The 26,780-nt window shown below is 36.2% G+C and overlaps 1 protein-coding gene across 2 annotated transcripts in view; it reads right to left on the bottom strand.

The window, feature by feature from the left end:
• Positions 1-7,238: 7,238 nt before the first annotated feature.
• Positions 7,239-26,780, bottom strand: part of Hsepi (D-glucuronyl C5-epimerase) — a 61,198-nt gene continuing 41,656 nt past the window's right edge. For both annotated transcript variants that reach the window (XM_076191053.1, XM_076191052.1), the window contains exons 10-12: positions 15,017-15,179; positions 14,568-14,694; positions 7,239-10,379 (exon numbers count right to left, since the gene is read on the bottom strand). In XM_076191053.1, coding sequence (XP_076047168.1) covers positions 10,106-10,379; positions 14,568-14,694; positions 15,017-15,179 — 564 coding nt within the window. In that variant the 3' untranslated portion in view covers positions 7,239-10,105. The remainder of the gene's footprint in view (positions 10,380-14,567; positions 14,695-15,016; positions 15,180-26,780) is intronic.

Below are 26,780 nucleotides of genomic sequence, written 5' to 3' on the forward strand. Positions count from 1 at the left end.
GGAATCCCAATATATTACTAATGGAAAGTTAATTATAGTTAATACGTTAAACGTTACTGTTTCTACAAAACTACTGGGAACACAGAACCACAAATTTGATATCTACACAAACCTGTGCTTCATTCTACAAAATTGTGTGTTTTATGGTAGAGTATAAAGAAAAATTCTGCACAAAATACAGTGTGGATCACATAAGGCCTTTAAAGGAAAAGAATGTTTCCTCAGCACAACAGAAAACCTTTCCCGCCAAATCTTCCCAAACTGGCAGCAATGTCATAGTCTAGCTGAATTAGCTGAAGGCTCAAATCTTTTGTGGACAGGTTACTGTCAGGACAGTGGCTAGCTCTGCCCACCATAGGTGACTTTCAGTTATAGAGATTTTTTTCCCTTTGTATACGTATAAATTGCGAGGTAGCATCCAAGGTAAATATATTTATTTGGGATCAGCCACAGATGCCACGCCACTGCAACCACCTAGAGGGATTCAGACAAGCAGTTTTCTTCTGTAACCGTAGTAGTATTCCAATCTCTATGGCTGATACATTGACGAAATTGTGTATGTGTCTACACGCATGCGTGTTTGTATTTACCTAATATTTAATATACAGGAAAGGATTTATACTCGTGAGATCCCTTCTCCTTTTCTTGAACTATCCATGTAAGTGTAGTTTGAGTATGGTGTCAGTGTAAAACTAATTGTATTTTCATTGCTGCATGTACAGGAAGGGAGCTACGCTAGAAGTTCGTTCTTCTGTCTCAATTGGTCAAACTTAGACTTCAATTTGTTAACTATTTTAAAATGTACTGTTATTTTTTATACATCTATATGGAAAGTGTATGGATATATATATATATATATATATATATATATATATATATATATATATATATATATATATATATATATATGTACACTTTAAACTCACTATCGGAGAAATAATATCAGAAGAATAGGAAAAACGTATATTTCGACTGCTATCAGTCCTCTTCTGCTGAAGAAGACTATAGATAGTAGTCGAAATATACGGTTTTCCTGTACTTCTAATATTATTTCTCCAATAGTAGGTTTAAAGTGTACTGTACACTTACAAATGTGTTTTAACATTACAGTTTCCCATATATATATATATATATATATATATATATATATATATATATATATATATATATATATATATATATGGGAAACTAATGTTAAAACATTTGTAAATGTGTGTGTGTGTATATATATATATATATATATATATATATATATAAATATATATATATATATATATATATATAAATATCATTCCTATTATTGTGACGTTCTTCATCCTTTCTTTTTTTCCCGTCAACTTAAAACAAAATTTCACTATGGACATTGTAATATCACCCCTAGCTGTTTTTGCGTTTTAATGATAACAGATCCAATACTATTTCTTTATATAGTTTGCTAGCCTAGGGTGGGATAAATTTGTCATTATCTCTTTTCTCTCGATCTTCTAAGTATCTTTTTGTATGGGAATCACATTGCACTAACCTGGGCTGGATTAGTTAATTATCATCATTCCCGGATTTTTCTTCTACTTTGACTGTTTCACTACTTAATGAATAATTGATGCTCTCTTTGTAGTTTTGATCATTTCTCATATTTTGCATGTTTCATTGGAGTAAAACTTTTACACTTGGCTCAGCTTAGGTTTCTTGCAGTCTTCAGTTTCTACTCTCCTCGGACAGACAGTCTAGGGAACGACAACAACAACAACTCTCACAAACTTTGCATCACCTGCATACACATTCATTTACACTAGTTGCTTCTTCTGACATTTTGTCTTGCATACATTCCAAGAGGCTTTCTTTATGCATTCTAACAGACACCAATTTACAGATTAATTTTCTGTGAGGTACCTTACCAAAGGGTTTCCGCAGACAGTACAAAAAGACCTTGCTTAGTTGGCATCTACTAAATCAAATTTTGCAGTTGACATTCTGATGGCTAACAGATTAACCAAGAAATACAGCAACCAGGTACATCATGGGGGTTATCATTAAAAACTATACTTTATTCTAAAAACATTGTCTTCAATAAAACTTTGATAGATACAAAAATAAGTTGCTGTATTTCTAAATTAATCAAATTTAATACATCATTCACCGTTTATTTTCACAGTAGTTTATCTTCCTCCCTTTTTATCATATTAAGTCTATTTATTATGAGAATTAACTTCCATGTAAATAATTGAAAATCATAATAGTATTTTACAGTTATAAAACTTATTCTTCAAAGAGCCATGCCAATTTTGTGTGTGATGCATTAATTTAAAAATAAAATAATATTATTTTTTCTAGTTATGGGTCACTGGGAACAATCCTCCCCTCAAAAAAAATAAAAGAATAAATAAATGAATAAATAAAATAATTAATAAATTATAATATTGGAACGGCGAGACTGCGAAACCCCATTTTTTTCTATCAGCCAAGTTGTGTTTGCTGTTGTCCTACCCTTACAATCACAGTTCCGCATATTTTTTTTTTTATCAATTTATATATATATATATATATATATATATATATATATATATATATATATATATATATATATATATATATATATATATATATTATATATATATAAATAAATAAATAAATATTAACAACTGCAATGCCAGCAACTTCAATGATCCTTAACAGAAGAGGTAAATGTCCCACAACTCTCCTTAAGGATGAGAAAGGGAAGATTGATAAAGGCCATGATTAAAGGGTTTCGGAAGTGTATTAAACTAGCAAGACCTTTCCTATTTCAACTGCACTACACTTATTTTGCGGAATTTTTCCTATTTCGCCATAAGCACTGAGGCTTATTTTTTGCATCTTTACAAAAAATTGTGAAACAAAACGTTATGTATTCCTCTAACTTCTATTGGTTCGCAATAAATGTCTCTGTAATTAACTATTATATTTCTTGTTTTATTCCAATGTGACCTTCTTACCCTAATCTAAAACATCAGTGGAATTTTCTATAAGTCAGCACGATGCCTCTATTGTACTGGCTAAGTAAGGTTTTACTGTACTGTATATAAATCCACTAGCCCCTCTACTCTTGAATATAGGTTTTCAAACCAAACTGATTCTCTGTTAAAATGTAATTATATATTTACTTATTTGTCTATTAATTTTTCAAGGTTCATAATTAATTTTCAACCCATATGTTCGTCAGTGCTGGTCAGCGATTTTTGTCTGCAATTAGTGTTGCTACTTCTTTGTAACTGCTTAAATGAGGAAAAAAAGGAGAGTGAGTATAAGAAGAGGCATTATTCTTTCAAATTAATAAAAAAAAATTGGTTATGCATTTTGTATACCAGTTGTTCAATGCATTACTACAGTACCGGTATCCAATTGAAGATGCCATCAAACTGGAAGTTTCCCCAGCATTGTATTGCCTTTAATTTCTATTTTCATATATTTTTACTCACCAATTTTATTCTCAACTTTCTACTCCACAGTCATTTCTTTGACAAGAACTGATTGTTAACTTTGTTAAGCCAGCCTGAGATGATGTGTCTTTATAGATTTCTCTTTCTAATATTAGCTTAGATTCCTTCCTTGTACATCAGTTTACTGTTGACAAATGAGTGTGTGTTTGTATGTTATGAAACATGAAAGCACAATCTGTATTTTTTTCTTTTGATTTACATTTCTGCCAAATAATTAATGGAGGAATTCTTATCATGTTCCAGTTCTCATCATCCGAAAGGAACAACATCTAAAGAAATGACAACAAAAAACAAATATTGCAAGTCATGACTGTCAGTATCTGTGTATGTATGCATGTATTTATACAAGTAGGTCAAGTGAAAAAGATATATATGCATGTATGTATATACATATATTTATATACACACACACACACACACACACACACATATATATATATATATATATATATATATATGTACAACACTGAATGGGTCCCAGTGATTAGAGATACATTTTAACAACCACAATGCACCTTAATTCTAAGCCATCAACATCGGAAGACCCAATGGAGGCCACATGCAGAAATTGAAATGCAGTACTGCCGAGGACTTGAACTCAGTGATCACGGCACTTGTCATGTGATCGCTGAGTTCGAGTCTTCGGCAGTACTGCATTTCAATTAATGCATGTGGCCTCCATTGGGTCTCCTGATGTTGATGGTTTAGAATTAAAGTGCACTGTGGTTGTTAAAAAAAAAAATATATATATATATATATATATACATATATACATACATACATATACATATATATATTTATATATATATACACATACACACACACACACTATATATATATATATATATATATATATATATATATATAACTACCTCTTTACTATGTAGTATCCTAACCTAGGAATAGAACCTTGAATTGAGCTGTTCCATCTTATTTACAAGACATGGAAGATTCAATATGTGGAACAGTAGATTTTAATTTTCAAAATCTGTAAAAGGAAATTCAGAAATCATACACTCGATAAAAAATAATTTGATCTGATCAGAACAAATAAAAATATGAAATACATCACTTGTTCCACTTCAAAAAAGAAAACTGTATTATTGCAAAAGAGTAATGAAAAATTGAAAAATCCAAATAATAATATGGCCGAGGCCTGGCTACAATTATGAAGACAATGACCCTGGAACTACTCTAGCAGTCCTGTGCTGCCACTTGGCTTTGCTCTGTTAGCAGCCATTTGGTTCACCAAGATGAGGCAGGCTGAACTCCTCTATTCCATATCTTCCATCACAGTTGTGTCTTTAAGTTAGCATAACAGTGTATTTAAAACAAGACTACATAATCTAAGTTAATCATGGTTTGCCCCTTGAAGATGAAAAAAATGTGTTACATCTGATAGATATTATTTTTTATAAAAGAAAATGAGTTGGTCCTGATACAAGTGCGACAGAGAGGATGTACATGTGAATTAGAGATTCTGTGTGCAAAATTTGTGTTCTTTGTAAGGGAGGTAGTTAGCCATGGGTGTCTTGGCTGGTGACCTCCCTTATATGGGGAAAGAATCCTTTTGATATATAGATGGATAGTGTCCACAACTGTCACCAGTTTTGAGAATAGCTATGTTCTTACAGCTACATAGGGCATCTCTAGAGACATTATTGATTTGCAATAATACAGAGCAGTTGTGTGGGTAAACAAGAAGTTTAGTTGGGAGTCATGTGAAGATTTGTGTGGGAGGACATTTATGCTGCATTGCTATGTATAGTTATAAAAAATCATATAGATCCCATGACTATGAAAGAATATTTAACAGGACAAAGATGTTTGGTATCCCACTGTTATAACATTTAATGCCTTTGAAGGTGCTACTCTGTTCTTGGTTTTCTTAAGGTCTTTCTACTTTTTTAGCTAACTGTACATGTCAATATTTCAGTAGCAATGGGTAGCAGTAATGAGTGTTTGAGTAAAGATATTGTGCAAGTACCTGTATAGATCCAATATCAGGAATGCTGACTAGTAGTGTAGATGAAGGAAGAACAGTGTACCAGTGTTTTAAAGATAATGTTTGCTGTGATACTTAGTGGTTGAAGAAATACATTTACATAGGTTAACTGTATGTGGAAGTCTTGTAATGTCATCATAACAGGTACATGGGAACTATGTTCATTAGTTTAGAGGAAGCTAGAGCTGATTACTAAGTAGTAGTTCTAGGACTGAGGGTATCATTGCCTGTACACAGTATAATGAACATATGGAGTAAAATAGATGCAAAATTATATATGCATTTCTGAAGAGGAAATTAACTATAAAAGATAATGAATATTACAAGAGCAAGGTTTGTACTTGTGTGCCAAGCATAAGTAAAACCTTGTGCATTGTTGTTGTGCTTGAAAGCATCATGTCCTCTTTAACAAAAATGACACTTGACCAGACTGACAAAACAAATCTAACAGGGCACAAACATGATTTCAATAATTTTCCTGTGCATGCCAGATAATTTTATTCAGCCCTGATACAGAAGATATACACCTTCCCAAACAGGATAGCCTTCTTATCTATGTAGAATAATATCAGGTATTTAGAGTTGTTTCTTCTTGAAGGATATATATTCAGTCTCATTGATTGAAATGAAGCTTCAGCTGAATAAAATCATCATGCACTAACTAAATGAAAACCTAACTAGTATGCTCTCATGCTGAGCTTGTGTTGGGATACATGTACTAGGGCTGAGATAAGAGCAACTTTTGTTTGAACTAAGCTTAACAACTGTGACTTGAAGAAACTGGTGTAGGTGACAGCTGCAAATTCCATTCCAAACTCATTGTTATTGGCAGCACAGAACTGCTCACCTATGGCTGCTTCCCATTCTTAAACATCATCTCTTTATTTTCTTTACACTTTCCCATATTGCTCACAGGGTGTACTGGTATGAACCACATTACCCTGATCTATGGAGGGTAAACATGTACATATTTTACAGCCCTGATTTGGATAGGGTGTTACCTGTAAACTATGTACAACCCTGATTCACATTGGGTATGTATGTAGGTATTATACATTCCTAGTTCAAATAGTACACTTCCTATTCATATGGCACATCCTTCACTTACAGGTTGAGATTCCTATGACTGTTGGGTTACATGAGGTGCCTGGGTGGTTGTGGGTGTGCATGTGCACCTACATGCATGTGTGAGAATGTTACAGGAAGAGGTCCAGTAGTGAGGATGCTTTGGCAATGCAAACCATCATCTATCATCTGCTGACAACTGCTCATAACCCATACATCCAAACACTATCAGATAAAAGCATTGCAAAGTAGCAACACATATACTCACCAGTTTCACAATGGAACCCAGTTCATATCCCTGTGACATCAATGATGATTGTAATACACTCATACCTCAATTTAACCGACCTCACTTTAACGGATTTCGGATGCAACGGACAAAATCTGTAACTTCCAGATCGTCCGGAGCGACCGGACGCGGTCCGATGTTTCCGCAGTTGACCACCAGATGACCTATGGTCGCTTTGTTTACAACTGTGCCAGAACACGTGGTGCTGTTTGGTCCGTATTTTTCGACCTTTTTGGCCCTGTTTTGTGTATTGTTTGTGAAATAATTCAACAGTTTTTTTAACCATGGCACCTGTACATCCTGTAGAAAAGAGGAAAAGAGTCAATTTAACAGTATCACAGAAGCTTGAGTTGATTAAAAAGTTGGAAAGTGGAGTGTCGGTGAAGCAGGTGTGTGATGAATATGGAGTAAAGAAACAAACTGTCTGATATTTGTAAACAAAAGGAACAACTTACCCAATATTCGCTGAAGTATTCGGTTGATGACAATTTTGGACTTAGTACTCTTGGAGTGAAAATTTTGGACTTGGTACTCTTGGAGTGAAAATTTTGGGCCAGATCCCAGGTATTTACCCTAACAGATTGGATAGTATGCTTAAGTAAAAGTACCGTACTGTATTCATTCCTCATTTTTTCGTAACGTAATCGTTGAAATACAGTAGTATCGGAAACTTCGGACAATCGGGTATATTGAACCGGTGTTCCCCCCTTTTAGTCCGTTAAATTGAGGCATGAGTGTATATATGCTGTACTAATCTACCAAAGGTAGATCCTATATAAATAACCTATCACAACACATCCCATTGAAGTTGACATATCTGTGACAGATATGAAGTGTCTCTCATGGACATAACTTGCCTAAACTGGACCTGAGTGTTCATGTCAACATTCATTTGATATGTCTACTTCTTCAAAGTTCTTTCTCGTCACATGTCACTGTCACCATGGTGTTCCTGTTCAAGAGTATATATGTCCTGAAGCCACTGACCTCTGTGAATACACACACATGCATAAAGGTTACACAGCTGTCCTCTGTAAACCAAGTGTAAACCTGTCCTCCCTTGTAGTCAATCTCACACTGTACTACATGGCCATCACCACAGCAGGTACAGAAAAAGTTGCCTCGACTACAGCCGCAGCTGTAGAACAAGAATGGGTTACTTACAAACTAAGCAGAGACAGAGTATGCATGACTGTTGAACAAGAGAACCTCCCTGGTATCCATTCTCAAGCTCAAACAATCCTCCCTCATTAAAGACAACCTCTTGGTCACACCTCCCTACAGGTCTCTGGGCTTGGGCAGTCTCGGAGATCATCTCCAACGCTGTTCTTTACTTGATATGTGGAAGAGTCCTAAACTTGCAGCAAACCACCATCATTGTGCTGTAAGGCTTCCCAAACTTGCAGCACAATATCATAATGCTATGTGGCTTTCCATACTTTTTATGTCTAAAATAAGAAATATACCTAACACTCACAGTGAACATTTACCTTCAATCATATTGTATCTACTATGGTTAAGTTCCTTAAAATAGATATTTTTACAGCTGCATAACAACACAGAGATTCTAAAAAGATACAACTGCTTTTATCTGGTCCACATAAGTGGCACTGGACACCGTTGTCATTCTCCCTTGGCTCTGTGTGTGGACATGTGCCGAGTCTACTGTATTATACAGTTCAGGTAGTTGCTATGCCAAGGGGAAATATCAATATATATGGTAAGCCATGGTACAAGTGTATATTCATCATCTAGCTGAGAGAAAATGCCAAGGAGTTCCCTAGCCCAAACTTGTGATTACATTCCTTTACTCCAACAGAACTGAGGTTGCATCCTCTAAATCATAAAAGTGCATATAACTGCCCCAAAGTAATATTTTTATGACTCATTTCAAGTGCATGGCTTATTTGGAAAAAATGTGTAAGGACAAACAATATCAGGATAGCAAAATTCTTCCTCTGCAAGGGCAGCAAAGTGGATAATTCAGTTCTTTTAGACAATTTGATGCATGGTTCTTACTTTAAGTAAAGAAGGGATCAATAGCTTTAATTCTTGCATAAGGAAGGGACTTACCTATTTCTTCCCCAGGGGGCAAATGCCTTAAAGAAAAAGAAAAGGGAAAGAAGAAAAAAAAATATATAAACTAATAATAGTAAATATATATATATATATATATATATATATATCACCATGGAGAAAAGAATTCTCTGTTAAGACAAGAGAATCAATGTATGCTTCTTTTACTTAGTTAAGAGTGACAAGTTCCTACATTCCTGATCAATCATGATTCGTAGAGGTGCAACCCGTGGTCAAAGAGCTTTTTTTCTGAGGAAAGAAAAATGCTATGATATCACTATCTGGTACCATGAATAACTACAGCACTTGCAAAAAAAGTGAGACAAGTTATCTCTTCCGGACAGTCAGCGTGGAAATATATATTCTGGTATCTAGAAACATGAAATCGCTTTCATTTCAGTAGACTCATATATATCTGATATATGTACAAAGGGGTTTAAAAGACCCTTCTTTATCCTCAGACCTTCTACTGTTTGCCTGGGCATATTATGGGAAAATAATTACCTAAAACCCCATACCCCAGAGAATACCATACTAATGCTTGCACAACATTAAATTATCTTTTTTATACAGGTACTGTATGTACAATGATCATCCCATTAATACTATGTAGAAAGATATTGAGTCCAGTATATATTGCATACGTTGCATAATACCACGTCTTCCATTTGCTTTACATACCATTCGTTTCATATACTATTTGCATTATATACCACTTGCTTTATACATCACTTGCTTTATATACCACTTTACAAAAAAATAGTCATAAAAATAATTTGTTGGCAACCCTCTATCAATCACAGAAGCTTGGTGTCCAGCACACTCATGTGCACCACCCTAGCGACATACACTCCTCACAGCACAACAGAAATTTCAAGTATCTCATGCCATTTGAAGCAATAGGAATCTTTTAGAAAATTTGGCAGCATTTTTCACGGAACCATCTATGGAGTGAAAGGGTACCTCACCTTTTTGACAGTGAACTTTGGAACAAGTCAAAAAGTGCCCCTTTCACTTTCCTTTCTGTCCTCCATCACCAAGGTAACTATTTCATTATTGTCTAAGTGTCCAAATCACTGAGGTACATGATACCAGGGTTCTACCAACTAACCTGCCCCTGAACAGGGACCTTCTTCACCTATGTTATGACAGAAATTAAATTGAGATGCTCATGAATCATAAATCTGAAGGTCCTCAGTTGTGCGGTGCTCGCTTGCCCACAACATAACTTTTCCAGCGCTTAGCTGTGGAGGCTAAGACTGGGTCAGCATCAATGGAGGCCAGAAGGAGCAGCTGTGTGATATGTGTTGTGTGGTAGTCCCAGCGGGCCAGGTTTGGAGGTGAATGGATGGTGAAGTGGCGAAGATCATACATGGACCCTGACCCAGTATCGAAAAGAGGCAGCAGCTTTTTGAGTGATGTCATACCTTCTTCAAAGAGCACTGCAGCTTCACTATTGGCTGTATTTCTAGAAAAAAAATAAGGATATGATTATCAATAATGGACAAATACAATTCCATCCACTATTCCACTTCCAATGTTTTGTATAATCAAAATAGGTCATCAGATGACCTTTCTGTCAATAATGAGGTTAGATGAAAATACATACATACATATACCAAGGCTTTTTTCCCCTTACAAGGGAGGTAGCCAAAAAGGAAAAGCCATAAAATCACTCCCACCCATTCCATCCCTGAATACACTCCACACCCCTCCACCCTCCCTCTTATCTTAGCACCTCCTGGATGACGGGTCATCCCTGCACCTTGTCCACTGCCCTGGGTCAGAAGCAGTTTCGCAAGACACAGCACATCCACAGCAAGGCCGCTTCATTAAATTGGCGACCCCCGCTCTCCGCCCGCCCATGCATAAACGGAGAAGACGGGGAGAAATCCCTTCGGGCTGCGTCAAATTTTGCTCACACATACTACCTCACCCCCCATCCCCCCACCCATTCCACCTCATGCATCACAACATCATCCATATACAACCATTCTCCATTCACCCCTGTCTTCTGTCCTCTCCCGTCCTTCCTCAATAGACATTCCCCTCTTCCCAAAAGCCCCCTTCACCCCATCCATCCACCTCATCCTAGGAACGTCCCCTCTTGTTCACTCCCTCCACATCTGCCTTCCATACCTCTTTTACTAGTCTTTCTTCACTCATTCTTTCCATGTGTCCAAACCATCCTAATACTCTTTCATCAACCCTATCTCCCAACTCCCTTTCCACCCCTGTTCTCCTCCTCCTCACCTCCTCATTTCTCACTCTATCCAGCCTAGTAACCCCCATCATACTTCTCAGACACCTCATCTCAAACACATTCAAACTCCTTCTCTCTTCCTCTCTAATGTTCCATGTTTCTGCCCCATACAATGCTGTTGGGACAATCACTCCTCCATATAGTCTCCTCTTAGCATCCATTCCCAAATGTCGTATTCCTCATTACACTTTTTAATCCACCAAGGCATGTACTCGCTTCTCTCAATCTACATTCTACCTCCACCTTCACTCCACCTTTTCCAGCCACATTTGCACCCAAGTATCTAAAACTATCCACTTCCTCCAGTCACTCTCCCTTAATGCTCACTTCCAGACAACTGCCACTTTCACCCCTTGTACATCTCATCACCTTACTTTTACCCACATTTATCTTCAGCTTTCTTCTATCACACACTCTCCAAAGAAAATACAGAAAGGAAGATAAAAATGGAATACTACAATATAATAGGCCACCCCTATTACAAAGAGGCAAGTGCCTTTTGGAATATGTATGTTTAACTGTTGAGACATTCTGACAAGTTGAAGTGGGTGAAAAGAGGAAAGACTGGAGTCTTAATCCAAGTTTATTCTTGACAAGTTTTGCTACCAGCTTTTTCAAAACAATAGTGCTACAGGGCTAGAAGTGGTTTATATGTATATGTGCATACTTTTCCTAGTGGAAAGGTATGCAGACATACATATATGCCACTTCTAGCCCTGTAGCACTATTCTTTTGAAAAAACTGTAGTGAAACTAGTCAAGAACATAATTGGATCAAGACTCCAGTCTTCCCTCTTCCCACCCACTTCATATTACCACATATTACTGATGCTGCTATATGAGATCTGTCCGGAAAGTATCCAGTCATTGTGAATATTTGCAGAACTGGTTGTACAATCCTAACAAAAGTTGGCAGACACTGACTGAAGACCCTACTGTGCATGTGTGAGTGGCCATAGTCCCATGTGACAACTCAGGGTCAGACACAGGTGAGTTAAGGTGTGTACTATTTGACTGTCGCATTGACCTCACACACTTCTCCCAGCATCCCTGGGCTTTTGTTTCTGGGTCATAGCTGTAGACCCATGACTCATCTCTGGTTATTACTGGTTTCAGGGAATCTGAGTCATTTGTAGCAGCCTGAAGCATGTCTTGTGAAGTTTTAGCATGAAATTCCTTCTACTAATGGGTCAGGAGACGCAAGACAAATTTTGCTGGCACCTGTGTCATGCCAAGATCTTTCGTCAAAATCTTTTTCGCAGGGTACCAAGATCATCTTCTAATTCTAGAACTGTCAATCACTGATTTTCATTGATTGCGGTCTTCACACATTCAACATTTTCAGGTGTTCTGCTTGTTGAAGGCCTATCAGAATGTGGATAATTTTTGACAGATTCTCAGCCTTCTTTGAAGTGTCTGTACCACATCTTTACCTGTGCTTCACTCATTGAATCATCCTGGAATGCCTTCTTAATCATTCAAATAGTTTCTGCTGATGAATATTCAAGTTTGCAACAAAACTTGACACAGATTCACTGATCTACTCGTTCAGTCATTGCCAATGCAACAGTCAAACTACACACCTGCACTCAACTGTGTCTGGCTGGTAACTGAGTTGTCACATGGGACTATGGCTCTTTATGTATGTGCAGTACGGTCTTCTGTCAGTGTCCACCAACTTTTGTTAGGATTGCACTACCAGTTCTACAAATATTCATAATGGCTGGATACTTTTCTGGACAGACCTTGTATTCCTTTTCAGGAAGTTTGTGAGTCTGATGATGCAAACATATAGATTAAAATTGAAGCCTTACCACCAGCACCCATTTTTGTATCAACCCTGAGGGCTTGAACTCAGGTCATTCATGAATGCAGTAAGATCACTACCCTCAAGTCATTGAGGCTCTTTCTAATCTATATATGGACAGACTCATGACAAGTAAATACAAGTTATGAGTAGGGAAGTGAGACTGGGAAGATGGGCAAGAAAGGATAATAATTGGAGGAGTAGGGGTGTAAGTAAATTATAGATTGAAAGGAGCAAGTAAATATCTTGGAGGACTGAAAATTATCATGAGAAATAGACATCAGGGGTAATCATGCCTACAACACTGTATGGGGTAGAGCTTGGAATTTAAGAGGCAAAAAAGAGAAGTTTAAATGTGTTAGAGATGAGGTGTCTGAGAGGTAAGGTAGGGGTTACAAGATTGGAGAGAGTGAAAAATGAGGTGAGGAAGAGAGCAGAGGTGGAAAGGGAGTTGGGAGATTGGGCTGATGAAAGATTATTGGGATGGTTTGGACACATGGAATGAATGAGTGAAGAAATATTAGCAAAAGAGGTGTGGAGAGCAGAGGTGGATAGGGTGAACTTGAGGGGACAACTAAGAATGAGATGGATGGATGGATGGGGTGAAAGGGGCTTAGAGCATGAGAAGTGTCTGCTCAGCAAGTAAGGAAAAAGGTGGACAGGGGCAGGTGGGGATGGTTGTGTATGAATGACTTTGATGCACCCTGAAGTGATTTTCTTCTCATCTTCTCTACATTCCATATGAGGGGAGAAAGTGAGGGATGCCATGTAAGTGAAGCAGCCCTGCTGTGAATGTGCTGTGTTTTGCTACATTGCTTCTAACCAGGGCAATGGGCACCTAGGTGACAAGGATGACCCTTCATCCACAAGGAGCTTAAGAGAGAAACAAGGGTGGTGGATGGGCGTTGAATGGGTGGGGGTAGGTGCATACCTTTGACTTGCCTACCTCCCTTATAAGGGGAAAGAAGAACCTCTTGGTATAAAGATAGATAGATGGAGAGTAAATTGTATGTTTGCTTTTCTGCTTGTTGGAAACTATAGTGTTTAGTGTTGGAAACTATAGTGTTTAGTGTTTGTGGACTGATTAGAATTTCCTTCTATTGACCAAAGCCTGTGTTCCCTACTGATTGTAGGATGTTTATCTTCCTGCTGATATTCAGTGTCAGGTCCTTGATATGTAGGTTGAAGGACATATAAAAAAATAAGGCCAATGATTTTAAGGTTCTTTACTCATGGAGGGATTTGGGCATTCAATTTTATCATTGGATGGCTTTTTGATTCATGGTTTTCTGGGATGAGATAAATTACTGATGATTGCTCCTGTAAGTTCACATCTCAGGTCTTGAGGTAAACAATTACAAACACATTTCACTGCATTCCAATTCAACTTACTTGACTCCAATTTTCTTCATCCATGTCAGTCAATAGTTGACCTATAATTCTTAAGTCTCATTAAATGGTTCTTTGTCATTTCCAATTCTTTCCTTAATGTTAGGTGCCTGCATTTCATAAAAAGATTATCACATAATCCTATCAGTTATTTCTATTTTAGTAAATCTCCACCAAGTTTGAACACACTATACTTACTGAGACTCCTTTAGGTCATAGAGTCCCAAAAGGCTGTAGATGAAGCCATTCAGGACAAACAGAGAGGGAGTGGTTGGATATTCTTCATACCAAACATTATTTCCTGGGAAGTATGTCCGAACACCTCCTGTAAAATGAGATGTAAAATTTATATTCCTTGATTAGAAAATATAAGTGGGAAGCAAAATTTCTCAATAATTCATGGGATGTATGTGTGCACAATCTGCCTATACACTCTTGCTTAGTATAAGCCTTATGTTCTCTTGCAGTCTCCTCCATTCTTATTTTCTTGTAAGCTTTCTGTGTATCTGTCTGGGTAAAGGCAGGTCATGCTTGTGACAGAAGAAAACATACCTTTAGCTATAAGAGTGAGTGAGTATGTGTGTGGGTGTGGGGGGTCCACAGTGCACTGTGATAGACAAACTAAATTTGATCCATTGGATACTTACCATTACGTGCATCTTTAGTGAAAAGATGAGTAGCTCTCATAGCAGCTTCTACATAGCGAGGATTACCAGAGTGGTAACCTGCCCTTACCAGCAGTGACATAGCCTGCCCCTGGGCCATTGCAGAGTACCACCCAGAGTCCAATTCCAGCTTGCCAGGGACAATCTGTGAAAACAATTCACATTGCTTTAATAAAAATATTAATCTTTGTTTTATAATTGGGCCTCCTGGAAGAGAGAAATGAAGAGAACTGATTACACCATATACAGAGAAAATATATACACACATATATACCAAATGGCCTTTTCCCCTTTATATGGGAGTGGCCAAGTACAAGCACACACCCTTCAAAATCCTATTCACTTCCCCTCCTATCTTAGCACCTTGTGGATGAACTGTCATCCTGTCCCTTGCCACATTGCTTGGGCCCTCTAGAGCAGGGCCCAACAGTCAGGGCTGGTTTACCCCCCTGATCCATTATATGGTGACCCATACTCCCTCATCCACTCAAAAAAATTATGGAACAGACAAGAACATCCTTTTGGGCCATGCCAGTCCTTCATTCATTTACAACCACTCTCCATACACTCCATTTTTTTTTTCACACTCGCTTCCATTAATCTACTTTAAGACATTTTAACTTTACCTACAGTATTTAGAATGGGTAGAACTAAGCTTTCAACAGAAGAGAAGACTCTGTTTGACTATGTTAGAAGATGGACAGTCTGTAATATAAGTAGTGACAGCAGTAAAGATATGTCAACATGCTTGGGAAAGCAGGAACCAGTGACATTTGGTAAGGTCACACAAAAATTTGCAAGAAAGTACCAAATACAAATCTGTTTAAATATAATCAACAACCAGGGCCAGTTCTAGCTATTTTGGTGCTCTAGGTAAGATCAAAATTTGGTGCCCTCTCTGTCTGCTCCCTTCCCAACACAAATACACCATACATGTATATGCATATATATATATATATATATATATATATATATATATATATATATATATATATATATATATATATATACACATGTGGGACAAGGTCTATACAACTGTTGGACAAAGAACAGAAAGGAAAAACAGGGTGGGGGAGTATTATTTTTGACTAGGAAAGACAATGTGACAAAGATAAGAGAAGGAAAAAACAATGTAGAATCAATTATGATAAAAGATGAAAGTAATTACATGAAAAGTAGAAAATTTGTAATAGTGTTCGTGCCCCCAAAACAGTCCTGGACAGAAAGTAATCCCTCGAAACTGCTGGAAGTTACAAAATATGAACTAATATACTGAAAGAAAGAGGAAATATAGTAATAATGGGTGATTTTAATTCAAAAGAAATACATTTGTAAGAAATGACAGTGAAGGGTGGAGAAGGCCTCTTGGGCAACATACTACTCAATATGACCATTGAATACACAATGACTCAGTGGATAAAAGAAAATACCAGATACAGAAACAATGAGGAACCATTGAGACTGGATTTAATACTTACGTCAGAACCTGAAATTGTGGACAGAATTTATTACAAAACTCCAATAGGAAAGAGTGACCATGTACTAATAGAATTCAAACTAAAAGAGCAAATGGACTTAAGAAGAAATGAGGAACATAGAAAAGGAAGACTAATGTACAACTAAATGAATTTTGACAAACTCAAAAAATTCTTTCACAACACAAACTGGGAAAAATTCCTAAATGAAGAAACAAGGATGGAAGAGAAATGGAATATACTAAAAGAAATTTATAATGAGGGAGTGAACAAATATGTACCACAACAAATGCAAGAAAGAGTATACATAACCTGGTACAACAAAAAATGTAGTGAGGCTAAAGATAAAAGAGACAAAGCTAGGAAAAGATGCAAAAATCACAACAACTAAAAATGAGCAAATGGCAAACATACCTCAAATTAAGAAATGACTATGTAAAAATATGCAGAGATGAAAAGAGAACTATGAAAGAGAAATAATAGAAAAATGCAAGGAACAACCTAAACAGGTATGTAAATGGTAAACTAAAAAAAAAAAAAAAAAAAAAAAATGGAAAAGCTGCACCAGGGAAATTATGAATATACAGAAAAAACTAGAAATGGCTGAAATTATGAGCAATCATTTCAAATCAGTATTCACAAATGAAAATTCACTTAACTGTGAGGGAATAGAGAGAAATCCCACTCCAATGAAGGAAATAACTGTAACAGAAGGAAATCAGCGATCAAATAAAAAAAAAACTGTCAGAAAATCACATGGTCTGGATGGAATTGCAAATTGGATACTGAAAGAATGCATAGAAGAGTTGATGGACAAAATATACATAATCAAATACTCAAAGAAGGAAAGGTACCACAGGACTGGAAAAATTCAAATATTGTACCAATATATAAATGAGGAAATAATGAAGATCAAACCAACTACAGACCAGTCTCCAAGCACAGTAGCAAAAATATGTGAAAAAGTTATCAAAAGTAGATGGGTTAAACATCTGGAAGAAAAAAACTATACTGAATCCAAACCAATTTGGATTTAGACAAGGATGATCATGTACAGCAAACCTGATCTGCTTCTATTCGAGACTAATAGAAACAATACAAGAAAGGGATGGATGGGCACTGTGCCTTTCTAGACCTACAAAAAGCATTTGGTAAGGTACCACACAAGAAACTAATAAGAAAAATAGAATCAATGGGTGGCATTAGAGGAAAATTATTGGAATGGATGGAAGACTTCCTGACTGGGAGAAAAATGAGGGTAGTAATTAGAGACAAATACTTGAATTGGGAAGAAATGATAAGTGGTGTCCCACAAGGTTCATTACTGGCTCCAAGCATTTTGCCATATATATAAATGACATGAAGGAGTAGAGTGTTATATGAACTTCTTCGCAGATGATGCACAAATACTAAAGAAAGTAAGAACAGAGGAGGATTGTGAATCATTATAGTTAGACCTGGATAAAATCTGGAAATCTACTCAAAAGTGGGAAATGAGCTTCAATATCAAGAAGTGTAGTATAATGGAGTTTGGAAAGAGTAAAAGCAGAATATCAGGAAATTATAAAATTGGTGAAGAAAAAGTAAAAAAAAAAGTGAACTCAGAAAGAGACCTAGGAGTAATAATCAGCAAAGACATGACACCATCGTCGTCGCTGGACCCCATAGAAGAGGATAAACGACGAAAACGGAAACGTGGTTTGCATCGTATTGGGGGGGAATCGTGGGTGTCCGAAATGATATCTCTGTAGTGCTAGTTAAATGTATTAAGACGTAATTAGCAAAAAATAAGGAAAAGTCTGACTTGAACAACAACTGTGAATCAGAACCATCTAGTGACGCCATGCTGAACCCCCGATGTAAACAAACATTACAATACTCCTACAACTACGCGGGAATATCACAAAGATGCTTTTTCTGGATTTAGTAAGTACGAAAGCAGGAGTTTAAGTCGAATCTTGGAGATAAAGAGGGAAATGAGCAAAAATAGGATACAGTGAGAGAATGAAATTATGGACATAAGTAACGAAATCGTTGGACAAATGGATTGCTTAGCGCAAGCAAACATTGAGATTGCCGAACTGAGGAAAACTAATTTGGATCTAAGAATCGGGATTAAGGAAATTAAAAAGGATATAAGAGAGCTGAAGAGTGATAATGAAAAGAAGAGAATTAATGATACTACCAATAGCAAAAACTTAAAAAAAAGAGGTAAACAACAAAGCACAAGAAATGACTAAAAAAATCGAAGAGAACTTAGGTGAGGAAAGTATACAAAAGATCAAGAAATGGAAGGAAAACATTGAAAATAAAGAAATTGTTAAAAAAAAAAAGTCCAAAAACAAATGCAGGAAAAATGCAAAAGACACAATTATCCAAGTAATTAATGAAAAAGCAAATTGAGTCAGAGACGCAATGAAAATGTATTGTGGTATATGGACTAAAAGAAAAACATGGTTTGGCGAGGTACATGAGAGGAAAAGAAAAAGAGACAGCAATGGAAATCCTAAAAGAAATTCAGGAGGGAGCCCAAGACGCAGCGAAAGACGTTGACGATACATATAGGATTGGTCACTATTCTAAGGATAGAAATCGACCCCTAAAGATAAAACTAAGATCACAAATGGTAGTAGAAGACATATTTGAAAAAGTAGGTAACTTGGCAAGGAGTGAAAAGTACAATAAGATATGGATAAAAAGAGAAATGAGTATTGAGGAATTAGAAAAAGAGAAGACTATGAGATGAAGCAAAGGAAAAAATGCAAAGAGAACGGAGACAGAAAGCAAGGAATTCTATTGGAGAGTAATTGACATGAGACTGAGGAAATGGTACATCAGAATAGGGAAACCAAAGACAGAAAAAAAAAAAAAAAAAAAAAATGGAGAAAGAAGAAATTTTAATTTGGCCTATACCAACATAAACGGATTAATTTCAGGACTGAATGAACTTAATGATTACGTGCTAGAAGAAAAACCAGACATAATGGGGATTGGAGACTAAACTAAGGGGTGAAATACCATCCATCAATGTTGGATTGGACTATACAATTACTGGATTAATGTAGAACTGATCATGATAAAAGTCGAAAACAAGAACATGAAAAATAGAAAGTTTGTGGTGACTTATGTGCCCCCAAAAACGAACGCTTGGAAAGAGAACGAGCATACAAAAATGCTAGAAGATACAAGGCAATCATTAAATGAGATACTATTGGGCAGGGGTAATCTGGTATTTATGGGGGACTTCAATTGCAAAGAAATTTGTTGAGAGGAGACGACTTGTGGGGTAATGTACTACTGGACATGACCATGGAATATACAATGACTCAGTGGGTCAGTGAAAACACCAGATACAGAAATAATGAGGAGCCGTTGAAACTAGATAAATACAGTATTTGCAACAGAACCTGAAATTGTAGATAAAATCCAATACAAGACACCAATTGGAAAGAGTGACCATATACTCATTGAAACTGAACTAAAGGAAGAAATATACATGGAGAGAAATGAAAAGCATAGGAAAGGAAGATTGATGTACAACAAAACAAACTTTGCAAACTAAAGAAATTCTTCCAGAATGCAAACTGGGAAAAAATTTACATGGAAGAGACAAAAGTGGAAGAGAAATGGGATATCTTGATGGATAATTACAATGAAGGGGTGAATAGGCATGTACCAAGACAGAAGCTAGAGAGAGTGTACATTAAATGCTGGTTCAACAAAAGATGCAGTGAGGCAAAAGATAGAAGGGACAGAGCTTGGAAAAGGTGGAGAAAAGATAAAAAACCTGGACAATGGCAAGTTTATATAAACTATAGAAATGAGAATGTTAAAGTGAGAAGAGAGGAAAAGAGGAACCATGAAAAGGATATTGTAGATAAATGCAAAGAGCAACCCAAGCTATTCTATCAATACATGAATGGTAAACTTAAAAACAAATAGGAAATGGTGAAACTACGCCAAGGGAATATAGAACACACAAAAGAATTAGAAATGGCCGAAGTCATGAATAATCACTTCAAATCTGTCTTCACTAGAAAGCACAATATTGGGATGAAGATAATGAAAGGTGATCTCCCCCCAAGAGTGAGATAACAATAACACAAAAAGAAATATTGGAACACCTATCAAACCTTGACGTCAGGAAATCACATGGCACAGATGGAATTGCAAATTGGATTCTAAAAGAATGCAAAGAAGAACTAACGGACAAAATACATAACAATAAATTGCTCACTCAAAGAAGGAAAAATACCAAAAGACTGGAAAAATGCTACCATTGTACCATTATATAAAGGAGGAAACAAGGAAGAACCAACTAACTATAGGCCAGTCTCACTAACAAGCGCTATAGCCAAAATTTGTGAAAAAATCATCAAGAATAGATGGGTAAAACACATGGAAGACAACAATATAATAAACCCAAGATAATTTGGATTCAGACAAGGAAGATCATGTACCACAAACTTAATATATTTCTACTCAAGATTAATAGACATAGTGCAAGAGAGGAATGGATGGGCTGATTGTGCTTTCCTGGACTTACAAAAAACTTTTGACAAAGTACCACACACACAAAAAAAAAAAAAAAAAAAAAAAAAAAAAAAACTGGAATATATAAGAGGGATACAAGGGAACCTACTAAAATGGATGGAGAACTTCCTGATTGGTAGAAAGATGAGAGTAGTGCTCAGAGAAAATTATTCAGGTTGGAAAGAGGTGATCAGTGGAGTACTGCAAGGATCTGTATTGGCTCCAATAATGTTTGCTATTTATGTAAATGATATGGACGACGATGTGAAATGTTAAATGAGCTTCTTTGGAGATAATGGCAAACTGTTAAAGATAGTAAAAACTGAAAAGGATTGCGAATCACTGCAGGAAGACCTGAATAAAGTATGGAATTGGAGTCAGAAATGGGAAGTGGACTTCAAGATTAACAAGTGTAGCATAATGGAGTTTGGAAAAAGCAAAAACAGAATATCAGAACAAAATAAAATTGGAACCAAGGGGGTAATGAAGGAGAGATCCGAAAAAGATTTGGGTGTAATGATCTCAAATGACTTGTCCTATAATAATCAGATAAACAAAATTGTTGGAGAATCCTACAAATTGCTAAGATCAATAGAAGTGCCATTGGCATATTTGGATGAAGAAATTATTTAAAAAATATTGGTCACACTGATAAGGCCTAGACTAGAATATGCGGCGACATTGTGGTCACCCAGTACCAAAAAAGATTAGCTAGAGTTACCAACTCTGGAGCAAAGAAGAGAGGTGACCTACTGACCTTCTACAGAATCATGAAAGGCACAGAAATACTCAATCATGAGGACTTATTAAACTGGGACAAGAGAAGCACAAGAGGACATGGAAAAAAAAAAAAAATAGCTACAGAAGAGATCTGAAGAAAAATAGTTTTCCACATAGAGTGGTGGACACTTGGAAGAAACTGGACAATGAAATAGTCTGCACAAAAAAAATTCATGACTTTAAGAGCAAACTAGATTGATTGATTGATTGATTTATGGAGTTTTTGGCTCGAATTAAAACAATAGACATTCACGAACACACTTCAACACACACTCACAAGCATTCACACACACAATTTTAAATTTCATAAAATAAATTTATGTCTTTTAAAAACTTTAAAATGTTCTTCACACAAGCTTCTGCCCCTAAAATTTCTTTAAAAGATAAATCTGTTAAAAAAATTGCCCTGCGCTTATTAGAGAATGCAGGGCACTGAACTAAAATGTGTCTTATTGTCAAAACTACTTGGCAAGTGGGACATTGGGGGGCCAGCCTTTCTGCCCCACTTGCCATTAAAAATTTATGTGTAATGTAGGAATGGACAATTCTCAGTCTTGTCAAGACAATGCTTGACCTTCTGTCCAAAGGAGGACACTTCCAAGGGTTCACTAAGGGATGAATTTCTTTTAATTTATAACTGCCGTCCAGCCTTGTCCATTGCTCTTGCCACTTCTTCATTGTATAACAATGGATCACTTGTTTCAAGTCCGTATGTGGGACTTTTCGGTCTGCTATATGGGTGAGCCTAGTGGCGGCTTTGGCTGCAGCATCGTCCTTTTCATTTCCAGTGACATCCACATGGGACGGCACCCAGCAAAAGTTTACTTTTATCTTCTTTCTGTTGTTTATGAGAATCAGCCATTCCTGTATTTCTTGCACTAAAAATGATGAGGCAACAAATTATTTACAGAGGATAGAACGCTCATGGAATCCGTAAAAATAACAACGTTCCTACCACATGAAACAGAATTAAAAACAAACTTCACGGCGCTGCTGACTGCCAGCAGTTCAGCAGTAAAAACAGAGCTAAAATCAGGCAACTTTCTCTTTAAAACTGTGCTATCAGTTACAACAGCACAACCAACACCGTCTTGGGATTTTGATCCATCTGTATAAATAAAAATTGCATCAGCATGTACTGATAAATGTTCTAAAAATTAATTTTTTAACTGTGAAAGAGCTATATGCAGACTTGAAGAGACTGGCAAAGGATTGCAACTTCGGCACCATGTTTGATGCCAGGCTGAGAGACCAATTGTTTATGGCAGTGGACCATGAACCCTATTTCAAATATCTACTTGCTGAAGACCTGAAACTAGAAGCATTAACATCTTCAACACTCCTAGAACGCATTCTGTTGCTTGAAAAAGCTCACATGGGGGAAGGAGAGACAGGTAATCCCAGTTCATCAGATACAGTACAAAAAGTGCATAGCAAGACTGTGTCAAAGTGCAAGCATTGTGGTTTCCTGCATCCAAGTTCTGCTTGTAGGTTTAAAGACTCAGAATGCCACTATTGTGGTCGACAGGGTCATTTAGAAAAAATTTGTAGATTTAAGCAAAAGGATGCATACAAGCAAAATAGCTCTAAAAGTTTTAAGAATAAAAACGTCAAATCAGTTTCTGAACAGGAACCAGAGCATGAAGAACACCAGTGTAGTGCTAATAATGTTGTTGATAAAAGCATGTTGCTGAAAGTTTCTTGTAATTGTCTAAAATCTGTTAAACCAGAAATGTACAATTTTGTGTTAAATGATAAATCTATACCTTTAGAGATAGATTCTGGTTCATGTGTTTCACTGATAGGTGAAAATTGGATAAAAGTACTAAATGTTAAAATGACTCCATCTTCCAAAGAATTGACTGCTTATGGAGGTCATCAAATAAAGGTAAAAGGTCAAGTTGATCTTGTAGTAAGGTTTAATAACTATAGTACAAATCATGTATTTTTTGTTACTGATTCACACTGTAATGACTTATGTGGAAGAGATTTAATGAGCAAAGTAGGCATAAAGATAACTGGTTTAGATGAAGCTTTGAAAGTGAATTCGGTAAATGACATGGATGTTTCTGATAATCCTAAACAACTTTTGGATAGTTATAAAGTTAATGACAATTTACCTATTAAAGGAGTTGAAGCTAGAATATATGTGAAAAAAGATGCTACTCCTAAATTCATCAAAGCAAGGCTAGTGCCCTTAGCACACAAAGAGTTAGTTGATATTGCCATACAGGAGCTTGTAGAAAATAAAGTCATAGAACCTGTAGCTTCACCCATTGTACCCGTCTTGAAAGATTCAGGAAAAATGAGAATTTGTGCTGATTTTAAGCATTTGAATGGTCAAATTAATATTGAGAAATACCCACTACCCAAGCTTGATGAAATGTTGGCTACAGTTGGAGATAATAAGGTGTTCTGTAAGCATGACTTGTGTAATGCATATTTGCATATGAAAGTTTCTGAAGGAGACCAGAAATAACTTGTTATCTCAACTGAAAGGGGATTGTTTAAATATAAAAGACTACCTTTTGGACTGGCATCAGCGCCGGGAATTTTTCAAAGGTACATATCACAGTTATTAAGTGATATTGATGGTTTAATTGTTTATTTAGATGACATCCTTATATGCGCCAAGTCGAGAGAAGACCAAAGTGATAAAGTTAAGCTTGTTTTGAATAAATTGGCTGAAGCTAATGTCCAGTTGAATCTGGGAAAATGTGAGTTTAATAAAACTGTCATTGATTTCCTTGGTTATGTAATTTCTGGAGAAGGCTTATCTCCATCACCAAATAAGGTTAAAGCTATTCAGGATGCTCCTGTACCAGAAAACTTGCATGAGCTACAGTCATTTCTTGGATTAGTCACCTACTATAGTAGATTTATCCCTAAGTTTTCTGAAATTTTGTCACCACTCTATGATTTAACAAAAAACAATGTCAAGTTTGTATGGTCAAACCAGTGCCAAGTAGCTTATGATGTCATTAAAGAAGCTTTATGTAAATCTAATGTCTTATCATGCTTTACAGGAAAGTCAAAATTGATTCTAGAATGTGATGCTTCTCCAGTAGGTGTAGGGTGTGTATTGATACAGGTTGAAAATAATGTTGAAAAACCTATTGCATTTGCTAGTAAAAAACTTACTTCTGCTGAGAAAAATTACTCACAGACTTACCGGGAAGGGCTAGCATTAGTGTTTGGTGTCACAAAGTTTCAATACTATCTATTAGGTAGGAATTTTGAGTTGAGAACAGATCATAAACCACTGCTTGGATTATTTGGAAAAAACAAAGCAATTCCAATAAATTCAAATGCAAGATTAATCCGGTGGTCTGTTCTGTTGTCACAATATATCTATGATCTTGTTCATAAAAGTGGTAAAACCAATGTGGTTGCTGATGCTTTGAGTAGGTTACCTATTGATGATTGTATCAATTCAGGTACACCACCAGAATATGTGAAACTTATAGAAAATTTCAATGCTTTTAACTTTTCTTTTGAAGTTGTACAGAAAATGACAAAAGCAGACCCTGTACTGAATAAATTAATTTCTCAGGTAAAATTTGGATGGACTAACAACTCGGATGTTTGTAGAGAATATTCTCATGTTAAAAATGATTTATCAATTCTTAAGGGTGTTGTTCTATTTAAAAATAGAGTTATTGTTCCATCTGCCTTAAGAGCTAAAGTGTTAGAGCTACTGCATTCCAGTCATAATGGAATTGTGGCAATGAAAGCTGAAGCCACAGAAAACATTTGGTGGCCCAGGCTTTCTGATGATATTGAAGAGCTTGCAAAGAGTTGTAATGAATGTAGTGTTAGAAATAATCAAGTTTCTTCTAGCAAATTGATGTGGAATTTTGCTAGTAAGCCTTGGAGTAGGATTCACATTGATTATTGTGGAACAATAGAAAATAAGTATTTTTTTATCATAGTAGATTCTTATTCTAAGTTTATTGATGTTCAATATACTTCAAGCATGACAAGTGCTAATACTATGGAATTGTTAAGAAAAAGCTTTGCTAATTTTGGTATCCCTGATGTCATTGTTTCAGATAATGCTGCTTATTTTGTTTCTGCTGATATCAAAGAGTTTTATGAAAGGAATGGAATAAAACTGATCAATCCAGCTCCCTTTCACCCAGCATCTAATGGATTAGCAGAGAGATATGTTAACAGTTTTAAACAGGGAATGCTAAAATATCACAGTGGATCAATTAACACAAGAGTTAGTAGGTTTCTGTATAACAATAGGAGAACCATTCATTCAGGTACAAAAGAAAGCCCTGCAGAAATGATGTTTCACAGAAAATTTAAATCTCCTCTGGACATATGTAAAACGACTAAAACAAAGGAGGAAGAAAGTGTGCTAGTTAACAAGAAGAATGCTCTTGATTGTGTAGAAACCAGATTTGAAGTTGGGCAAGCAGTTTTTGCAATAAACTATTTTAGAGGTGAACCTTGGTTACCAGGCATTATTATTGAGGTTACAAACAGGTGTCAGAAACTATGTTGTAAAAGTGTTAACTGAAAGTGGAGATTTAATTTGGCGTAGACATTGTGATTAATTGAAAGCTAGGTATAATACTATTGAAAATGGAAAATCACCAGTTTCTGCATCTTCTCTGTTTAATTATCAAGTTGAAAATTCACTTATTAAACCAACTATTAGCAGTAATGTTGGAAACAAGGAAATTGTAAATGACTGTGTTGGCAGTGATACCATTTTGCAACCTGCAGGTGCCACTGAAGTACTTCCTAATCATAACATTGACAAATCTGTTAATGAACCTTATGTTCCTACTGAGCCTCTATTGAGGAGGTCAAATAGGTCAGTGAAACCTAGTAAAAGGTTAATAGAAACCATGTAACATTTTATTTTGTGTAAACCCATCAAAAATAAGAGGGGAGGAATATGTAGTGTATTCACATTAAAGAAATGATTAGGTTAATGGCGATAT

The sequence above is a fragment of the Oratosquilla oratoria genome, chromosome 9 (assembly GCF_046742065.1).
Source record: "Oratosquilla oratoria isolate Oo_2021 chromosome 9, ASM4674206v1, whole genome shotgun sequence".
Taxonomy (NCBI): Eukaryota; Metazoa; Arthropoda; class Malacostraca; order Stomatopoda; family Squillidae; genus Oratosquilla; species Oratosquilla oratoria.